Genomic DNA, 18,225 nt, shown 5'->3' with positions numbered 1-18,225 from the left:
TTGGAGTTTCTCTTAAAACCCCCACCCTTCTGCAGTTAACGTAAGATGTGGTTTCTCAGGAGTGAGTGACTGTGTCCCTGCTGCTTGAGCAGTCCCCTGCATATAGCATCTGCAGCTACTGCCATAGGAAGAATTCATCTACCTTTTCAAAGAGAAATCTCACTGAATGGCTGAGCAACAGGAGCAAAAAAGCAACCAGGTAGAGATTTATAACGCTGATAGAATTTGCCCTTCCTTCCTTTATATGCTACAAGGAGGTAGAAGGATAAAAATATTTGAATGAGTCTTACGGCCAGTAGTACTGCCTTGCTCCTGAAAAACACAAGTGAAAACACTGGGAAATGTCACTTGTGAAGCAGATAGAAATGTTTTTGCCATTAACCTAGGTGGGAAGGTGGCTGTTATTTCTGTGTTTTTCTGTGGAAGTCAGCAGTAGCCAGCAGCTATGGGGAACCTTGCTAACTTACGCACCTCCTCATTGTCTTGTAGAGCAGCAACAGGGGACCAGGGGAAACCACAGAGAACCTGCTACCAACCAGGCAGTGCTTGAATCATCGCAAATCATCATCCAGAAGATCTGTCCAGAAAGCAAACAAATGTATTCAGGTTGACCTAGACTTGGAAGAGGAGAACTCCAGTGCAGATCTAAGACTTTCTCCCACAACCCGCCTTTCTAAGAAGCCTCAGCAATGTCTAGAGAACACATCGCCACCCCAGCAAGGTATTTCCTCATCCTCCCAAGGACAGCCTGCTGTGCCAGCTCTGCTACCACTGCTGCCACCCCCTCCGTCCCTTCCTCCTGGGCATAAGGTGCCTCTCACACCCCTTCCTGTGCCTGGCACGTATGCCCCATCGCTCCCACTGCCTCCACCATGCGGTAATCCTGTGTGCAACCATCTCACCTGTGGATACAGAGGGCAGCCCAACCTACAGAAGACACCAACATTGAGGATGAAGGTGTTTCACTGGCAGAAGCTCCCCTCTGATGTGGTGAGACGTACGTGCCTGTTTGTAAAGACCAGGCTGATTGGTCCAGTTCCCTCACATCTAAATAAAAATGCTAGGGAACTAGGCCTTGGCTCATTAAGTCAGGTCACACAGGAAGACCCGTTTCTTACTCTCACTCCTATAAAAAATAAAAATCAGTAATCACAAACAAATATGGAAAGCCAGAATATTTGCTAATAAATGGAGGAAATAATCATTTGAGTAAAGCACTGAACTGTGGCCACTAAAATTTAACTTTTAATTTCTCTTAGTCATCACTAAGTGATGTTGTAGACCTTAATTAGTTTAACATTTACAAGATAACTTAATGTTTTACAAAACACTCTGAAGTACATTAGGTGTAAAGACGTGTGGAAATGTGATGCCCTGAGGTTCTTTCTAATGAACTCCTGGCACACTATCCAGGAGTGTCTTCGCAGCTGAAGCAATTTTTTTTTTTTCTCCCCCCCCCCCCCCCCTTCTTGCACAGCCAGATCATGCATCAGCCAAGATCTAAGGCTGAAAACCATTGTCAGTAGAGCTGGGTACATGTATGCTCAAGGCAGGATGTAGCCTCCATATTCATTGTGTACTGACCATGGCTACGTGATTTTTATATTTTTTTTTCCACAAAAAATAACACTAAGATCTGTGGTTAACGTGGTTTGCCAAAGGGGTTTGCATGGCCTGTTCAGCCTTCAGCAAGGAGAGTGTGAACTCAGTTCCCATTTATGCTGCAGGTTTAAAGTTCATGTCATACAAGACATCTTGTAAAATTGCTCCGTTGTCCTTATCACACAGAAAGGGAGACATCAGGGAGGTAAGGATTTGCTGCTATAATAAAATACATAAATACACATGCTAAAAACTGTTTGGGTCACAGCCTACTTTCTTGGACAGTGCTGCAAATCCAGACAACCCCAATGACTTCAGTGACACTATTGCAATCTCCCCTGAAGAAAAGGAGGTGAGACCTTTTGTTAAAGATTCTGGTGTTGTAGATCAGTTCATACTTTTAAGTACCGTGTGTTATTCAGATGGCTCCTGATGATTCTGGCAGTAATGCAGGGCTTGGGCGTCCTTCCTGCAAGGGGAGACATTTACCTAATTGGACAGTACATCCCCTGTGTGGATCCCACAATTCTGCATTGGTTAGCCAATCAGCAATAATAACAAGAATTTAGAGCAGCCCCTTGGATTCATCTGCTACCTCCAGTTCAGAGTTCCACATGTGGAGGTGATCTTCCAGATTTAATTAGCCTTCAGAACTCAGGAAAGTTGTCTCTGGGATCTGCTGCTCTTCAATAATTAACATTAGTCCAGAACTAATGAGCATCATAGAATCATCTAGGTTGGATGAGACCTTCAAGGTCATTGAGTCCAACCATCAACGTGACCTACCAAATCCCATCACTAAACCATGTCCCTTAGTGCCACATCCACATCTCTTAAATACCTTCGGGGTCATATTTGATTCACCTTCTGTTTCTTTCCACAAATCACACTGCCTTGAAAGTGCTCCTCTCTCTGTAGCCCATCTTGAAGAGTGGTTCTCTTCTAGAAAGCTGTTCCATGTGGGCCGTTGTACCAAGCGGCAGCAAGGAGCTCATAGAGCCTGACTACGCAAGCTTGGAGATGCTTTTCTGTGTCCCACCAACACCACCCAAGGAGAAAACAAAGCCAAAAAAGAAGTCAAAAGAGGTACTCAGACTGCTCACTTTTTGTAGATCCTCACAAAATTCTTGTATGTGAAAAGATTGTTCACTTTTTATTGTTGGCAGCCTTTTATAATAAGGTATAAAGTCTGGGATATTTTGCTACCCTTTGACTAATACTGCCTTAAAATGATGTAGGAGAGGTTTATCATTAAATGTGGTGAAGCAACACCACTGAGGATACTGTTTAATATTAGAAGGGGAGGACTTAGGAATTACAGTACTAATTCTTAAAAATTAGAATATTCTAAACAAATCATTTCCTTTATGTATGTCTTTATGGATGTTAAACATTTCTCAAATAGATCAGATCTCTCAAATAGATCTTATTACATATGCTTTGGTAAATTGTTGTGTTTGATCAATTAAGAGTGTTGATAATATTATTATTACAGAAGAATAAATCTGGCCCAACAAACTCTCTAAAATGTTGGTTAAAATTAAAGCAAATGACTGTATTTTTCTCTGTTTTTGTGACAGATCACATTCATAGGTCCAAAGAAAAGTCTCCTTCTGAGTATATTTCTGAAGCAATTTAAGTGGTAAGAACTGTAGATCAGCATATTTATTGATGTGTGTGTTTATCAGATGTTACATTAAATAAATTTAATGGGAATATTGCCTAACCTCTATCTTTCTTTAGCAAGAAGTCAGCATTTAAAAAAAAAAAAAAAAAAGAGAGAGAGAGAGAGATGTGGCAGTCTCTTTTCAGACAATTAATACATGTATCATGTCTCAAACTGGCATTCAACCTAAAACAGAACTTTGCTAATTCCTAAATAGCCAATATTAACAAAATCACAAGGAAGCATCTCTTTATTTGGTGTTATTGGCACAAATATTAATTCCTGGCAGGAACTGTTAGTGAAGATTCCTGATTAGATGTTCCAAATTACTAAATTTTAAGAGACATCTCAAGGAGTTCAGGTCCAAAATCATACTACTTTTTTTTTTTTTTTTTTTTTTTTAAATAGGAAATGGTTTTTATAATTAAGCAAATGGGAATCTGCCAAGTCACAGGCCTCACAGAGGAATGAAATGAAGCAGAATAAAAGAATCTGTTCTAGTTTTTAGCAAAATATCTTTACTTTCAGATTGCATGAAACCACTGTAGGATGAAGATGGATTTTCTGCTTTGTCTTTGCCTTTTTGTGCAATGACCATGTTACAAGGGCTTCAAAAAGAAACTGAGCCTAGAAGTTCCTTTATGTTAGGAACAAATTACAATCAATCTGAGGAATTTTTAAAACTTTTTCCATTGTGAACTCTGCCTTCCAATGGTGAAGAGCTGTGAATAACCTAATCCTGTTGCTGTCTACTTTCTCTGATTCCCTGGGCAGTGGTTAAGCTCTCCTTAGAGCAGTAAGTGGTTGTGGGATCAGTGAGGTGATGGATGGGGCTGCCTCTGTCAGCACTGGTCGCTGCCCAGAGCTGAGCTCTCCAGAGCCCAAAGCAGAGCAGACTGGATTCATTTCAAAGACATGTTGTCTGCCAAAGTTACAGGCAACGATTTGGGGTAAAACTCTCTGAGATAGCCATAAATACCTCTCAGTGGGAGGAGAGATGTCAGGTTTAGCCTTAGTTTTGCAGAAAGCAGTGAAAGATATCCAGGAGTAGATCTCTTCTCAGTGATGCTGGACACCCACAGTTAAAGGAGAGCCCTCTGGGTTTGCTGTGTCAGGATGAGCAAAGTTCGGAAAGCACATCTAATCTGTTAGGAAAATTCCTTTAGGCTTCAAAAACCCTTCCACCTGTGGCATCTTTCTGTTTCCTACAGCTCCAATGAAGAGATTGCTGACATGATTCAGAAAGGGGATAGATCCCGGTTTGATACTGAGATACTGAAACAGCTACTTAAACTGCTGCCTGAAGGCCATGAGGTATGTAGTGAGCATGCTGTCCTGATGGAGCTGGGTGTGCTTGGCACCTGGCTTGAAATTCTTCCACTGGTAGAGCAAGAAGCTGTGAGCAGATCCCGCGTTGGGCACCAGAAGTATCTATGTGGGTATTTTACCGTTCTATTTTCTAACAGATAAACAGCCTGAAGTCTTGCAAAGAACAAAGATCAGAACTAGCAAATGCAGACCAGTTTTACCTCCATCTCTTGGAAGTTCCTAGGTAAGCAAAACTTTATTTTTTTTCAACCCGTGAGTGTGACCCTTGCTAGAATCAATGACTCTGTCCCTCTAGTACAGGAGACACTTCTAACAGGGATATTTCTAACGTATTTCTACGGGGATATTTCTAACATTCAGTGTTCAGGATAAACCATCTGACTAGTTGAATGGCTGGCTGGAGAAACATTTCCTTCCCACAGGCCAAGCAGATACCTTTGGCAAACTAGTATTAAATTAACCTTGGTATTAATAAAGTTGTGAGAAAAATTCTGACTGTTACACGGTTACTGTATGGCACAAAGGTACAGTCTGAATCCAGTCACCAGGCTGCTGACTCACTCCATCCCTGTTTGAGAGACTTCATTATACAAAAAGGAGGCCACAAACCCAGGGGTGAGTCACAGCAGTGCCTTTGCTTTGACCACCTCCCAGATTTTCATGAGTTTTACCAAGTCAGATGATATACATACTAAGAAATCTTTGTTCTCCTCTTGAAAATACAATAACATAAATCATAGGAATAGCCTGTATAAATCTGAACAGTTGCCTCTTCCAGAGCCTGAGATGCTTTTTTGAAACTGTAGTGGCGAAAATGAGGCTTTTATTTTTCTCAAATGTATAGCTAGCTTTAAAGTTACTTTAGAAAATGTATTCATGACTCTTCCACAAAATTAATCCATGGTTAGACATAAATATCATTAAAGGGCATCATGGCAAAATAGTCAGAATTTCTATTTTGGAAGTTAAAAGGAAGAACAAAAATTCCAGCTAGTGCTGCCCAGGAACCATCAAGAATTATTGCCTCATTATGCAAGGAAATCACTGCCAGATTTCAGAGCACCATTGCATTCTGAAAGAGGAGATGATAATTGTTTCTAGGATATCTTTGGAAATGTCAAAGTGTTTGATGTATTTATAATGCAGTTCAGTGAGAATGATCTTGTGTCAGATCGTTAAAGTGAACATAACAATGATGGTACTGCACTTTGCCTAAAATGGGCGATTCTCCTGCTGAATATAAATTAATTAGGCCCATGTTTTTTGCCACCTCCCATCTCTTGTAGCTACCAGTTGCGGATTGAATGTATGCTGATTTGTGAGGAAACAAAATTTCTGCTGGAGTGTCTGTGGCCAAAAGCAAAAGCCATCAGGACAGCCTGTGAAAGTAAGTGCATTGGTGATGTGTCTATGCCCAGTGCAGAGTCACAGAAAGCTCCTCTTCTATTCCTACTACTGATGCTATTTCTAACAGCATATGCTATAATCTAATCAAAATTAACCTTTTAATTGCTGAATATGTAGTGAATACCAGAAAGGTTCTGCAGATACCTGCTTCTAGAATTCACTCTGCAGGACTGTAGTTTGTGCTGTTCTGCCTTGATGTGGAGCTTCTGCTGACACAAATAAAACAAACACATTGCCTCTCCTCCATCAGTGGCCCCTGTAGAGAAGGAGGAAATTTCCTATATGTCAATGCCAGATTTTGTTTGAATACAAGCTGAATTTTTGTGTGTAGCAGTGACTTCTGTCCACAGCAATGAATCTGTTCCAATTTTCCCTCCAGCCCATGCAGGTTGCATGGAGCAGGCCGCAGTGACATACCACAATCTGTTCTGGCTTCCAAAACAGATGTCCCCAATGATGTTTCAGAAGCACCCTCCACACAGGATTAACCTTGGTTTTAGTTTTAACTCAGTTCTTTCTGAGTAACCCATGGATTCAAGCTTCACTTCAATAGTTTGAGAGACATTGACCTTTTGTTGAACAGTTAAGCAGTAAAATTTTTGTTTATGTTTGCATAGAAAACTTGGCTGTGCCTGGCTGTTTGATGTCAGTGTTATAGGTACTCTGTACTTTTACTGTCAACAGCTCCCTGCAGTCTCACTCTGCCCCATTGTGTTGGGTGGGGTCAGCATTTCTTGCTAGTTTTGCCAAAAAATTGATTCTTACCCCCAGTTTCTGATGCCCAAGTGCACAACTTCTGGTTATAATGCTCACCAATGATGATAACGAGGCAAAAAAAATGCCCTTTGCTTTTCTTAACCTAGAATAAATGTACTGAAAATGGGGGCCATGGGCTTTCAAAAGCTTAAATACTTTTTCCATATGCAGTTCTTCATCATGTGCAGTGATGACACATCCATACTCCAAGCTTGATGGGAAAAATAGTTTTCCATATACTTGTAGAGAAGAGACCACAATAGAAACTTACTCATTCCACTTCCATTCAGTTGAATTATTTCTGTACTGGTTGATTTCTAAATCCATAACAGTGGCTTTATATAACCTTGGATGAGAATTTTGCTACCCCACTGTCAAACCTAAGGAAAAATTTATTTCAGATAACTTCAATTAATTTATTGAAAATGTCCCTTTTTATTCTTAGCACTTCTTACTAGTCAGCGACTGCCAGTTTTCTGTCAATTGATTCTTAAAGTCGGAAACTTTCTGAACTATGTAAGTAAGCTGGTATTTTAATTGCTATATTTTTAAAAACCGCATAAAATATAAATGAAGCAAGGAACTTTTTTCCCTATCTTCTAGGGGCATCACACTGGAGATGCTGGAGGTTTTAAAATCAGTGCCTTGCTCAGACTAACAGAAACAAAGGCAAACAAAAGCCATGTTACTCTGCTTCACCATATTTTGGAGGTACAAGGGAACTGTCAAATGATTCCTGTGTGTTATTCTCAAATATTAATTCCTCAGAAGCTAAGGGGCTTTAATTTCAGAAGCACCCCACCATAGACATCTGGAGGGTGAGCCTCTGTGCCTGAAATATGATGAAAACTTCACCACAACTCTCTGGGAAAGAAGGATAAAACCCATTTGCAGAGATGTTTAGGAAGCTAACGTTAGGTTTTCTTCCTCAAGTTTGTTTAACATGTCTGCTTGCTGTTTTCTCTCTCTTCTGCAACTGCTCTCTCGTGGTGACATGCCTTCCAAATGCATCTGTCAGATGAGGTTAATTTTAGTGATACGAAGAAAAAAATCTCAGATCAGCTTGTGCACTGTAGCAGCACATGGGATGTAAGCCTGAGCAGTTAAGAGCCTCTTTTTTATTTCTTCTTACCTCCCCACGGGTGCCAACTATGACAGAAAAGAATAAACGAGGCTAAACTTACCCCAGCACTTATAAGGAGGAAAACTGAAGTATTAATTTTTCAATCCAGATATTGTTCAGCTTGAAAGACTTTCCTACTCTTTGACTAACAGTGGAAGGTAACCATCTTTCACTTCAATTTTAGGAGGTTGAAAAAAACCATGCAGACCTGCTGCAGCTTCCCAGAGATCTTGACTTTGTTTCCAAGGCAGCAGGGTAGGACATTATTGTTTGTTTTTGTCGTGTATGAATTGCCAGCCTCTTTGTAGCCAACAAGGATCTGAGTCATTTATGGTGGTGTAATAAGGTCACAGGACTTCTCTGCTGTGTGAGCGAGAGTTTCCCATCTGACTCCAAACAGTTTTGAGATTTGTAAATCAATCTGGTTACAACTTTTTCTGTGGTGCTCAGTACAATTTTTCTTTTGGAAGTGCAAGTACTACCTTAGAGGTAAAACTGAGTAAATAATGAGCTTCATTCTTAATGAGTCGTATTAAGAATTATGGAAAAAGAAGTATATATTTCCTGAAAATTTTCAGTCATATTCATGTGCAAGGCCATCAGAAGCTACATGAACAGATCTGGGGCAAGGAGGGAATGGCTAGGGCAATTTACTAGTAGTCAGGGACCTCAGGACTTCCTGAGTTAAATATCAGCAAAAGTTTCCAATACACGTGGGTGGAGGAAAAAAAAAGTCTGTTTTTGGTGAGTCTAACACCAGCTCATTCTGTTTAGCTCAAAAGAACCATATGGGGGATATGCCAAATTCAAAATCCAGATTTACTGCACCAGGATTACCATTTTTACTCCTGCTATAAATTCATGGGAACGAACCTTGCAATGTTTTAATTCCCCTTGCAACTAGAAGCAGAGGTAACCTGTAAATCTGGAGGTGGATTTACATTAAGTAGCTCCTAAATAATTAAAACGAAAAAGTATTTTGATTCAGTAATGCAGAAAAAGCCCTAATCCTATATTAATGCTTTGTGTTAAGGTTTCTGCTAGTTATCTGTGCAGAATTTAAGTTGGATGTTGTTTTGAAGCATCAATTTCTTTTTGGTTTGGGCAATAACAGAGATACTTTTCTTATCTGAAACTAAATCAGGTGAAACAAAAATAATTGCTCTCAAGTCTAGTCAAACCCTCAAACATAAAAATTGATCTGCTAATTAACACCCAGACATCTGTTTATAGTGCAAACCCTGCAAGGCATTCTTCTAACGCTGTTCACATCTGGATGCACCTTGTAACACAACATCAGGTTTTTCCTATTCAGTTATTTCTTTTGACAAAAATGTCTGTTTGAAGCATAAAATATGTTTCTTGGTTCTGCAGCATAACACGTTTGGTCCTCCACGTGAGCTAAACTGAGGAGAGGCATAATTTTGGATTATAAATAGATGAGGGAGAAAAACAGCAAAGACGGAAAAGAACCACTTAAGTAATGACAGTATTGGCACAAGAGATGAGCGTGTGGTGTCTATGAATAAGAACTGGCTGGAAACTGTAGAGGTTTTTGGACGCTAGAACAGCAAGATTCTTCCCCAGGCTGTCTCAGGAGGTAGCACAGGCAGGAGCATGGCTACTTTCTCAGATGGGGAATTTAGAAAGCACTCAGAAAACACTGAGAGAAAAGGGTTTATATGGAGGAGAATTACCTGCAAAAACAGGGTCTGGACTGGGGAACTAATCCTACATTCATTTGGAGATATGTGTTTACAGTAACCTTTTAACTTAGTGAAAACAAAAGATTCACCCCTTCAATTACTATCCCTTTTGTGGGCCTTTCAGGTTTCACTTCGATGCTATGAGGGCTGAGGCAAGTGCCAATTTGAAGAAACTGTTGGAAATAGAGAAGCGTTTATTTTTGTCCACGGAGGATTTAAAAATACAGCACGCAAAATCTGTTCAAGTATGTAAAGTGGGTATGATGCTTTTCCCATCCTTCTTCCCAAACACTTTCAGTCTCTTCTCAAAACCACCGAAATTCAGGTGGCAAATTGGCACAGAGGTCTGTGGGGAGGGGGTCCTAATGATGAGTGCTGTGTTAGAAGAGGGGCACCTTTTTTTTCCCCCAATTCTGCAATGTGATATTGTGATAAGGAAACAGCTGAGGACCAGGCAGCTCTGTGAGTGGGCAAAAGAAAAGAAGATGCTAAAAATGAAATGTAGGATACGGCTATAAATATGTATAGGACAGTAACATGTTTTGTCTCGCTGTTCTTTGGGGGGGGGGGAAAAAGAAGTGAACAGATTTACAGAATGCTTTTTCTGCATATATTTCCAAACATCACAGCGTTAAATGTTCTCAGAACAGGTCTGTGTAACTAAAGCTAAAAGGAACAAGCCTTAGTGCTGGGTATCACCAGGATCGGTCACTCCAGGTTTCCACCTGGTTGTATGATGAAAGTGGAAGCATACAGTGAGCTGCCTTGGTCCAAATGAAACTGGGGGAAATGCAGACAGTTCAGTTAAGATGACAATATTGTCCACTGTGACCCAATCTTAACGGGCAGTTTTTCAAAACCCAATTGCTCAGTGGTAACTGACTTGGTTCTTGGGTGTTGGGTCTTGGTTCTTGGGTGTTACTTCTTAACGTGCATAAACTGTGTTGCAAACTGTGTCTCAGGGCAGCATCAGTGCTTCAAAAAACCTGCAGGAGGAGTTTGACAGCATTGAAAAGAAGAAGGATGAACTGGCTGATTATCTTTGTGAAGACCGAAAAAAGTTGTCCTTGGAAGATGTATTTAACACAATGAAAACCTTCAGAGAGCTCTTCCTCAAGGCTTTACAGGTGGTTTCCTTTTGTGACTCTTTAGAAATAGATTGAGAACTTTCTTCTTTTCTTTTTTTTTTCTTAATGACAAGAATGTATTTTTTCTTCTACTCCAAGCTGGGCTACCTACACCCTGGCTCAGGAGTAAATGAAAGTAACTTCTTATTTGCTTGCAGTCTACAGCAAGAAATGATAGTGTGGGCAAATTATATATATAATTACATATAAAATGTGTAATTCTTTTGCTACAGAGAACTCTCAAAGATGTTAGTCCCACTGTAAAATTATTCATTGGGCCTCAATGGAGTAGGAGCTTAGTGGCATGTGAAAGAATGAGAAACTTGAAATGTTTTACAGCCTTTGCCAATAGGCAAGACGTAAATTTTCTAATAGGCAAACTCTAGTTGGAAAATATGTTTACATGTAGTTATTTTACTGAATTAGTCCAAAACTGCATGTTTTGTCCACTACAAAAGGGTAAATCTTATTGGCAACTGATTTGTATGTAAGACCTTAGTCCTTGCACTGAGGATAAAGAGAAAAAAAAAAATTAAAAAACACCATAAAACTTGTACAGACCATCTCCCAATTAGTAAACTTGAAGTTCACATTCCCTACTACATACATAATGCCTGAAATAATGTACTTAAGACCTTCCCTGGAGGTCTTCAAGAAATGTGTATTAGAACTTGGTTGAATGGTGGACTTTAGTTCTAGGTTAAAGGTTGAACTAGACAATTTTAGAGGTCTTTTCCAACCTGAATGATTCTGTGGTTCTCTAGGGCTTTCTTCAAGTTGGGTGGCAGTGGCTTCACATACATGTATATATATATTACTGACACCAGCAGAACTCAAGTCTGGATTTGATATTTATAAGCATTGCCAGAATAGAGATATCTTTGCTGGGCGATGTCAGGGCAAGAGAGGGTGAGGGGTGCTTAGGGCAGATCATAGTTTCAGATGAATACAAAGGGGCTTCTGAGCAAGTGTCTGAAGACAAAGGATGAAAAAGATATTCTCTATGTTCCTACGACCTACTCCTCCTGTGAGACACCAGGCTTCAATTTTGCAAGCCATACCACTACCCAGGCTCAGAAGCAATGTGATAGTGCCACAGGAGTCTGGAAAAAAAATCCTACAGACCACACATCCATCAGCAATAAACTTAGCCCTTCAAGTTCCTAAAATATCTAGGCAGGAAGTAAAGAATTAAGAGAGTCAAGAACATCATGGCTCAGGATCTGTGGAGAGCTACGCTGGAAAGCTACCAGGAGGGGTAACCTCAGGAAGTGCAGGGCTTTTCAGAAGCAGTCCCAAATAAGAGTTACATAGTGACCTAGTACAGCTGCAGAAGATTTAAATTACACTTTTGGGTGCTGCTTTTTCACAGTCAGGTTAGACTAACTTTCAAAATATGCTTCCTTTTATCTGCACACCATGCAAACTCCCTTTCACCCTACTTCTTGTTCCGTTTCTCAGCAGCTCCTCACCTCTGAGGTACCACGACCATTAGCCACAATTTATGCATGTTACCTCCGTTACAGACCTGTAATGTAACCTTCTCTGCCTTCTTGCCTTGCTTTCCTTCCTGTCATTGTAGTAAAGACACTGTGCTTGAAATTGCAACATCCTGAAAAGTTTAAGGTTTTCATTTTTAAAGCATTTTATTGTTCTGTGATATTGATTTTTACACTGGAATCAGCCAAACGCAGCATTTCTTTCTATTGCCATTTGACTTTAAGGATAAATTGTCACTTATATTTTAATGTGAATATTCTGTTTAAGCAGGTCTCTTAGCACTACAAAAATAATTAATGTTATCTTTCTATGTTCACATCAAATAAGAAATCATTCTGATATATAGTGAGCTTTCATAGGGACAGTTTGGTTTTGTTACTTTTTTTTTTTTTTTTTTTAAACAAAGTTCTTCTCCATTTCTGAGGGCTTGTTCTGGTTTCTTATCCCTCAAGTAACAAAAACAGATCTACACAAATGAAATTTGATAATATGAATCCACTTTCTTCCTCTCCATCTACTCAAAGAGCAAAAAAGTTTTTCAGACACCACCCCTGACACAGAAAGGAGCTGGTTTTCACCCAGGGCTGAACGTTTCCCTACTTCTCAAAAAGTAAAGGGACCAGATGGCAGGAGGAAGGAGATGGAGAGAAAATAGCTTCCCAGCTCAAGATAAAAACCAGAATTGCAGATACACTGAGAACTGAGTTGTAAAATTGCGGGGAAAAAAGAAACACTGTGATTATAGAGGATTGGGAGAAACATTTTATTTCCCTTAGCACTTGCAGCTGTTCAAAGAGGGGAGCTCCCCACAAAGAGGCTGTCTAATTTCAGGAAAAGGAGAAAAAATGTTAAACAAAATCTGCTCTAGGAAGCACTCAGATGATCACAGAGGTTATACAGACAGCGCTGTGCAGGGATAGATTCTCTGAGTGCTCCCCTAGGATAACCGAGCTGGAGCAGCTGCTCCTCAGTAGGGTGCATATGGTGCTGGAACAGGATGTGCTTTAGATAGTGTGGGGATAAACAGTTGTCATGGAGCGTCTTCTAATTCAAAGATCAAGTAAGTATCTAACATCCCACAAAGTGTAAATCCAAAATGACACCCCTTTTATTTAATCTCATCCATACAGCTGCCTTCAGTAATCCAGGAGATGGAGAAAGGATTGTGAACATTCATTCCTCTGCCTTGGTGGATTTTCTTGCATTGAAGAAATTCTGTTAACAGCATGTTGGTGTCCAATTGCCCTTTTTTCCTTTTTTTTCTTTTCCCCCCCCCCCCTTTTTTTTTTCATTCTCTGAACAATTCAGTTTAGGTTGGCTCAACCCATACATTTTTTTCCTAACGTTTTAGTTTGCTTTCAGTACAGTGTGTGCTGCTTAGGTAGCAGGACAACATATCCCTGAATTCACCTCTTTAATTTCTTGTGGCATGTTATATGGAAACATTCTCCCAGGGCTCACAGATCTGCAAGCCTCTCAGCAGCCATAATATCTCCATGACATTATGCTAAAACACAGCAGGAATTTATCAGGCGAGCACGTGGGAGGCATACAATGATGAAAGGCTTCTAGCCTCCCCATAAGACTTCACCAACTGTACCTCTTTTTTTTCAGAAGCACCCTCCATTCAGGGAAAAATGCATCTTTTTCTTTCTTTGTCAAGAATGCACCATTTTAATCCTTGTTTTCTAGGCATCCAGGGAAGGTCCCCATAACCTCAAGCCTACAATGCTCCTGTATTTCTGAGAGATTAAGTCTTGATCTTCACAAGTTTGTTTCACTTGTTTGGAAGTTTTTGTGGAACAGAGGATCCTAGGCTTTTATCTTCTATAAAAGATTTAAGAAACTTGTGCATATTTCTTGGGACTGTTTCATGGAAATAGCGGCAGGTTATACATAGCAATCAACCACATCTATCAGTACTATGAGGCTTAGTATTATCAGTACTATCAGTACTATTTCTTGCTGCCAAACTCCCTGCAAAGGAGACCAGACGTCTAAACAGGAATCCTATCTGCACCAATCATCAACATCTTCCTGGACATTATTAAATTTTGTAATATGACACAGCAGCACACTCCTCTTAGCATCATAGATCCCTACAACAACAAGCCCAACAACCACTGATCTACCTACAACACACAGATTAGCTGCAGACTGGTTGCAATCAAAAGCAGGCGATCTTCCAGGTGGTGATGGCAATGTTCTGATGATGATTGCAGCTCTGGAACAAGGACTCCATAAGCTTTTAAGAAAATGGCTTTTTGTCATCTTGATGTTTTGCTGCAGCTAGCATAGCAGTTCAGAGCTACTCTCTCCTACAACTGTGTTACCTACCGAAATCCAGAAACACTCCTTCACTGAGTTAAAGTCTTCCTCTACTAGAAGTAATCATTCAGATTCTTTTCCTGCACTAATCGTATCACCCCTATACCAAAACCTCTAAGGAAACCAGAGTCCTATCTGTCTGCATGAACGTTAACAGGACTAGGATTTACGCAGCTTGGACGTGTCTGCTGCCGAACACTCATGTAGAAATATATCTGGCAAATTCAATGGGTGCCTGAAAAGAAACTGTGAATTATTGTTTAACAGAGTTGAAAGGTTCCTGACATTTCTGGTAGAAATTCCTGAATGTGATTATATAAATCAAGGTTGCTACAGGATAAATACCTAGAATGCTAATTAAGTCAAACAAATATTGTGTTTTGTGGACAAAGGGATTCATTAAGAATCCCATTTCAGTCCACAGTTGAATCAATTAAAAAATCAGTTAAAGCAATGAACTCATTTGCTAGTAACATCATCAGATGAGGACGGGATTGACCAGGAAGATTTGTTGTGCTGTTTACTCTCAAACCCCAGCAGCTGAGCAATATCATTTTAAGTGTTTATAGGGCATATTTAGCTTACTTAGCATATTTTTTGTTTTGTTTTTTTTTTTTTCCTTTAGTAAGTCTTATTTAATTTTCTGTTTGTCATTTTGTCTGAATACAGGAAAACCAACAAAGGAAGGAGCAAGCTGCAAAGTCTGAGAAAAGGAAGAAACACCTTAAAGGAGAAGACATGAAGAGGCTAAAAAGAGAGGATGAGAGCAGTATATTTAACAAAAAATAACTCTGGTTTTATCAGCCACTCAAGTTAACTAGAAGCAAATGATCTGTTTAGCTATGGACGATCTAATAGAATAAGTGGGATTTAGCTATGGTTGGTGTCCTTGTCAAGCAGATAGTATAGTAAGACATCAATTTTCAAGTATGGTCAGAAGAAATCACAATAGGGATGTTAGAAAAATTGTCACTCCCAATGAGAAAGTTACTTCCATTTTGCTTAGAGGTGAGTAATAGCCAGGTATTGCTCTGAACAGTTGTTTGAAGGCTTTTAGGGAATATAGAGAGGTTGCACATTCTTGAACTTCAAGCTGTACAGTGTCACTGTGGTAGGCAAGCTCTGTCAGCTTTATTGTTATTGTTACCACGGCCTCTGCAGTTTTCTGATTAGAGTTCTGATTCCTTAAAATAGTTACATGTGCACTTTAATTAGCGTCTGTGATTTGTTGAAAAATAGATTGACTTAACTGCAGCAAAATATTTGCAGTGCAGATCTGAGCTGGGTGTGAAGCATTCCTGGTATTAATATTAGCGTACGTATATTTTAAAACTGTATTTTGGCAAATACCTGACAGTCAGTTTTCTTGAAGATTTCTGCTGATAACATTCGGTTGTGATTCTTGATTCTTCAGAGTGCTACTGCAAAAATGGCATTAGTAAATCTGGGTTGGGATCATGTAAATATTACCTTGGATGCTCACCCCTTGAAAAACTCTGTTTTTCATTGTATTTCTCATCTAAATAAATGGCCTTCTTTTAGCTCCTTTTTTCAAAATTACTCATCTTTAGAAATGTATTTTAAGATACATATAAATATATTGAAAATTCACCAAAGCAATGTTTTCCATATTGTCTTGACAAGCTGTACTGCAAATATGTTTTACCTATTTTGCATACTTGATGTAAAGCTATGGATTCAAACAATAAACCTTTTTGCTGTAAATACAGAAAAGTAACTTAGTATATGGTAAAACAGAATTATAAAGCAACATTCAGCAGCTGTAAGGATTAAAGGTGTGCTTCTGCCCTGTGAAGAGCAAAAGCACCAGACCAGAGTACATACCCTCACCACACAGTTTAGAGGGAACTGATGTAATTTTGGGTGTCTTGTGAGAAAGGTAGATTTATTTATTGGGATATAAACTTAAACATGAAAAAGAGATGTTAGACTCTGATTTATTTTTCAGTATTTATTTTAGAAAGCTGTGCCTATCACTGGTGACAATGAAAATCAGACATTTTTATAACCTGGTTTTATTTCCCTCTTGATATGGTGACACAAACTGTAGAGAATATAGGGTATGACATGGCAGGGGTCTGGAGCTCATCTTCAGATTCTTCATCCTCTGTATAAGGTTTGATGTTATTTATTTATTTTGGATCATATATTTAGCACATGAAGTAACCGCTTTCTGAAGGAGGGAATGAATAGAGAGTAAATTTGGCAAAACAAAAGGCCTGGGTCCACAAAGAAATCACATACACCTTTCACTTCACTGGTATCTCCCTTGAAGTCAGTGATATGCAGCACAGAGGGGTAATCTGTGCATAAATCCTTAAGGTCTCAATCCTACAGTCTCCAAATCTCTGACCTTAACACCAGTCACACGCTCTGTTAGTGTCAGTATCTGGTTTATCCAGTTGTCTGAGGATCATTTCTCTGCAGTTGACAGCCCTGCCCCAGACAGCACACAGCAGCAAGGTCTCGGTGCAGGCATTAATGTCGCTCCCCCCAGTCCAAATAGAAGATGTGAAAGCAGAAGCACACATCGCTGAGGTATTATTAATAGTTTACAAGCAAAGGTTTGCAGCTGCTGAAAACTGCCACAAACCAATCTGAGTCAGAAATTGTTACCAAAATTCATGATTGAGAGAACAGATCTCAGAACAACGTGACTGCATGTATTAAAAACAGCTTTCCTGTAAATGAAACTTAAGGTAGCATTTCAAAAAATAATAAAATTGTTGACACAACCCTGCTGATTCTAGGGATTTGGTTATCTAGGCTTTTTTGAAGTCCTCTGAATGTGTTTACATATGTATTTACACAGTGTTTTTTTCCATACATATGTAGTATTATTATTTTTCACCCATACTGAATTAAGCAACTCTACTGCTTTACTTTCTTCAGGTTTTGTTGTAGCAGCCTCTGTCACTGGGCATTTCCATTCTTCAGGAGAATTGTATTAGTTACATGCAAAGACCAATACTCTAAATTATTTCAACAGACCATAAATTATTTGGGGTTTTTATTTACAAAGGGGAAAAAATGAGCTGCTTCTAATGCAAAGTTGGGGATGCAGTTAATGACCATAACAAACCTCCTTAGGAGCAAAATGTAAAACCACGCAGAGAAAGTTGTGCTAAATATCTGGTGAGAATTCATGTACGTATCTGTAATACTGTAACTGCAGCAGAAAGGGAAGTGCGATTAAAAGATGAAGAACAAGTAAATTTTGATGAATAATACTGGAGTTTTACAACATAGCTATCATCTTTACACATAGAAATCAACTGCAAAAGCAAGCCCCCAGCCCAATTTCTTAAGCTGATATATTCAAGGTCCAATACAAGAGCTTTTATCTGGAAAACCTCTTATTGTCTGTATGTACACTGGACTTAATCATTTGTCTGTAAGTAACAAACTGATATATGATCAAATATCATCAGCATTAATTGGTCTTGCAATAATAAAAGCAATAAGTCTTTAAGAACAAGAGAAATAAGAAAAATGTTCTGTTGCTGAAAGGTTTCTGTTATATTGCTTGTATTTGCTGTTTTAAAGCATGCCTTAATGGCTTCAAAATTGTGTTTTAAGGACACGTACAACTTTCAGTGCAGAATTTACTCAGAACTGCATTGTACTGTGGTATGTATTTATTTGCACTTCAGTATGCAT

At 39.3% G+C, this 18,225-nt stretch overlaps 1 protein-coding gene across 5 annotated transcripts; it reads left to right on the top strand.

The window, feature by feature from the left end:
* Positions 1–27: 27 nt before the first annotated feature.
* Positions 28–16,278, top strand: LOC137856823 (inverted formin-2-like). 5 transcript variants are annotated; one of them, XR_011096816.1, is made up of 13 exons: positions 28–199; positions 490–997; positions 2,549–2,688; positions 3,183–3,244; positions 4,480–4,582; positions 4,735–4,820; positions 5,884–5,984; positions 7,206–7,276; positions 7,364–7,471; positions 8,068–8,138; positions 9,714–9,847; positions 10,552–10,716; positions 15,214–16,278. XR_011096816.1 is itself a non-coding variant. In XM_068682605.1 (13 exons), the coding sequence occupies exons 1-13, from the start codon at positions 167–169 to the stop codon at positions 15,331–15,333; spliced, it is 1,689 nt and encodes a 562-aa protein (XP_068538706.1). In that variant the 5' UTR covers positions 28–166; the 3' UTR covers positions 15,334–16,278. The 5 variants fall into 5 exon arrangements, 3 of the variants coding, with proteins under 3 accessions (XP_068538706.1, XP_068538707.1, XP_068538708.1); XR_011096817.1 differs by lacking the exon at positions 15,214–16,278 and adding an exon at positions 13,347–14,877; XM_068682605.1 differs by having other exon boundaries at positions 9,714–9,834.
* The last annotated feature ends 1,947 nt before the right edge of the window (positions 16,279–18,225 follow it).

This window comes from Anas acuta, chromosome 5 (assembly GCF_963932015.1).
Source record: "Anas acuta chromosome 5, bAnaAcu1.1, whole genome shotgun sequence".
Lineage (NCBI taxonomy): Eukaryota > Metazoa > Chordata > Aves > Anseriformes > Anatidae > Anas > Anas acuta.
The sequence above is the reverse complement of the archived record's forward strand: the minus strand, read 5'-3'. Positions and strand labels throughout refer to the sequence as shown.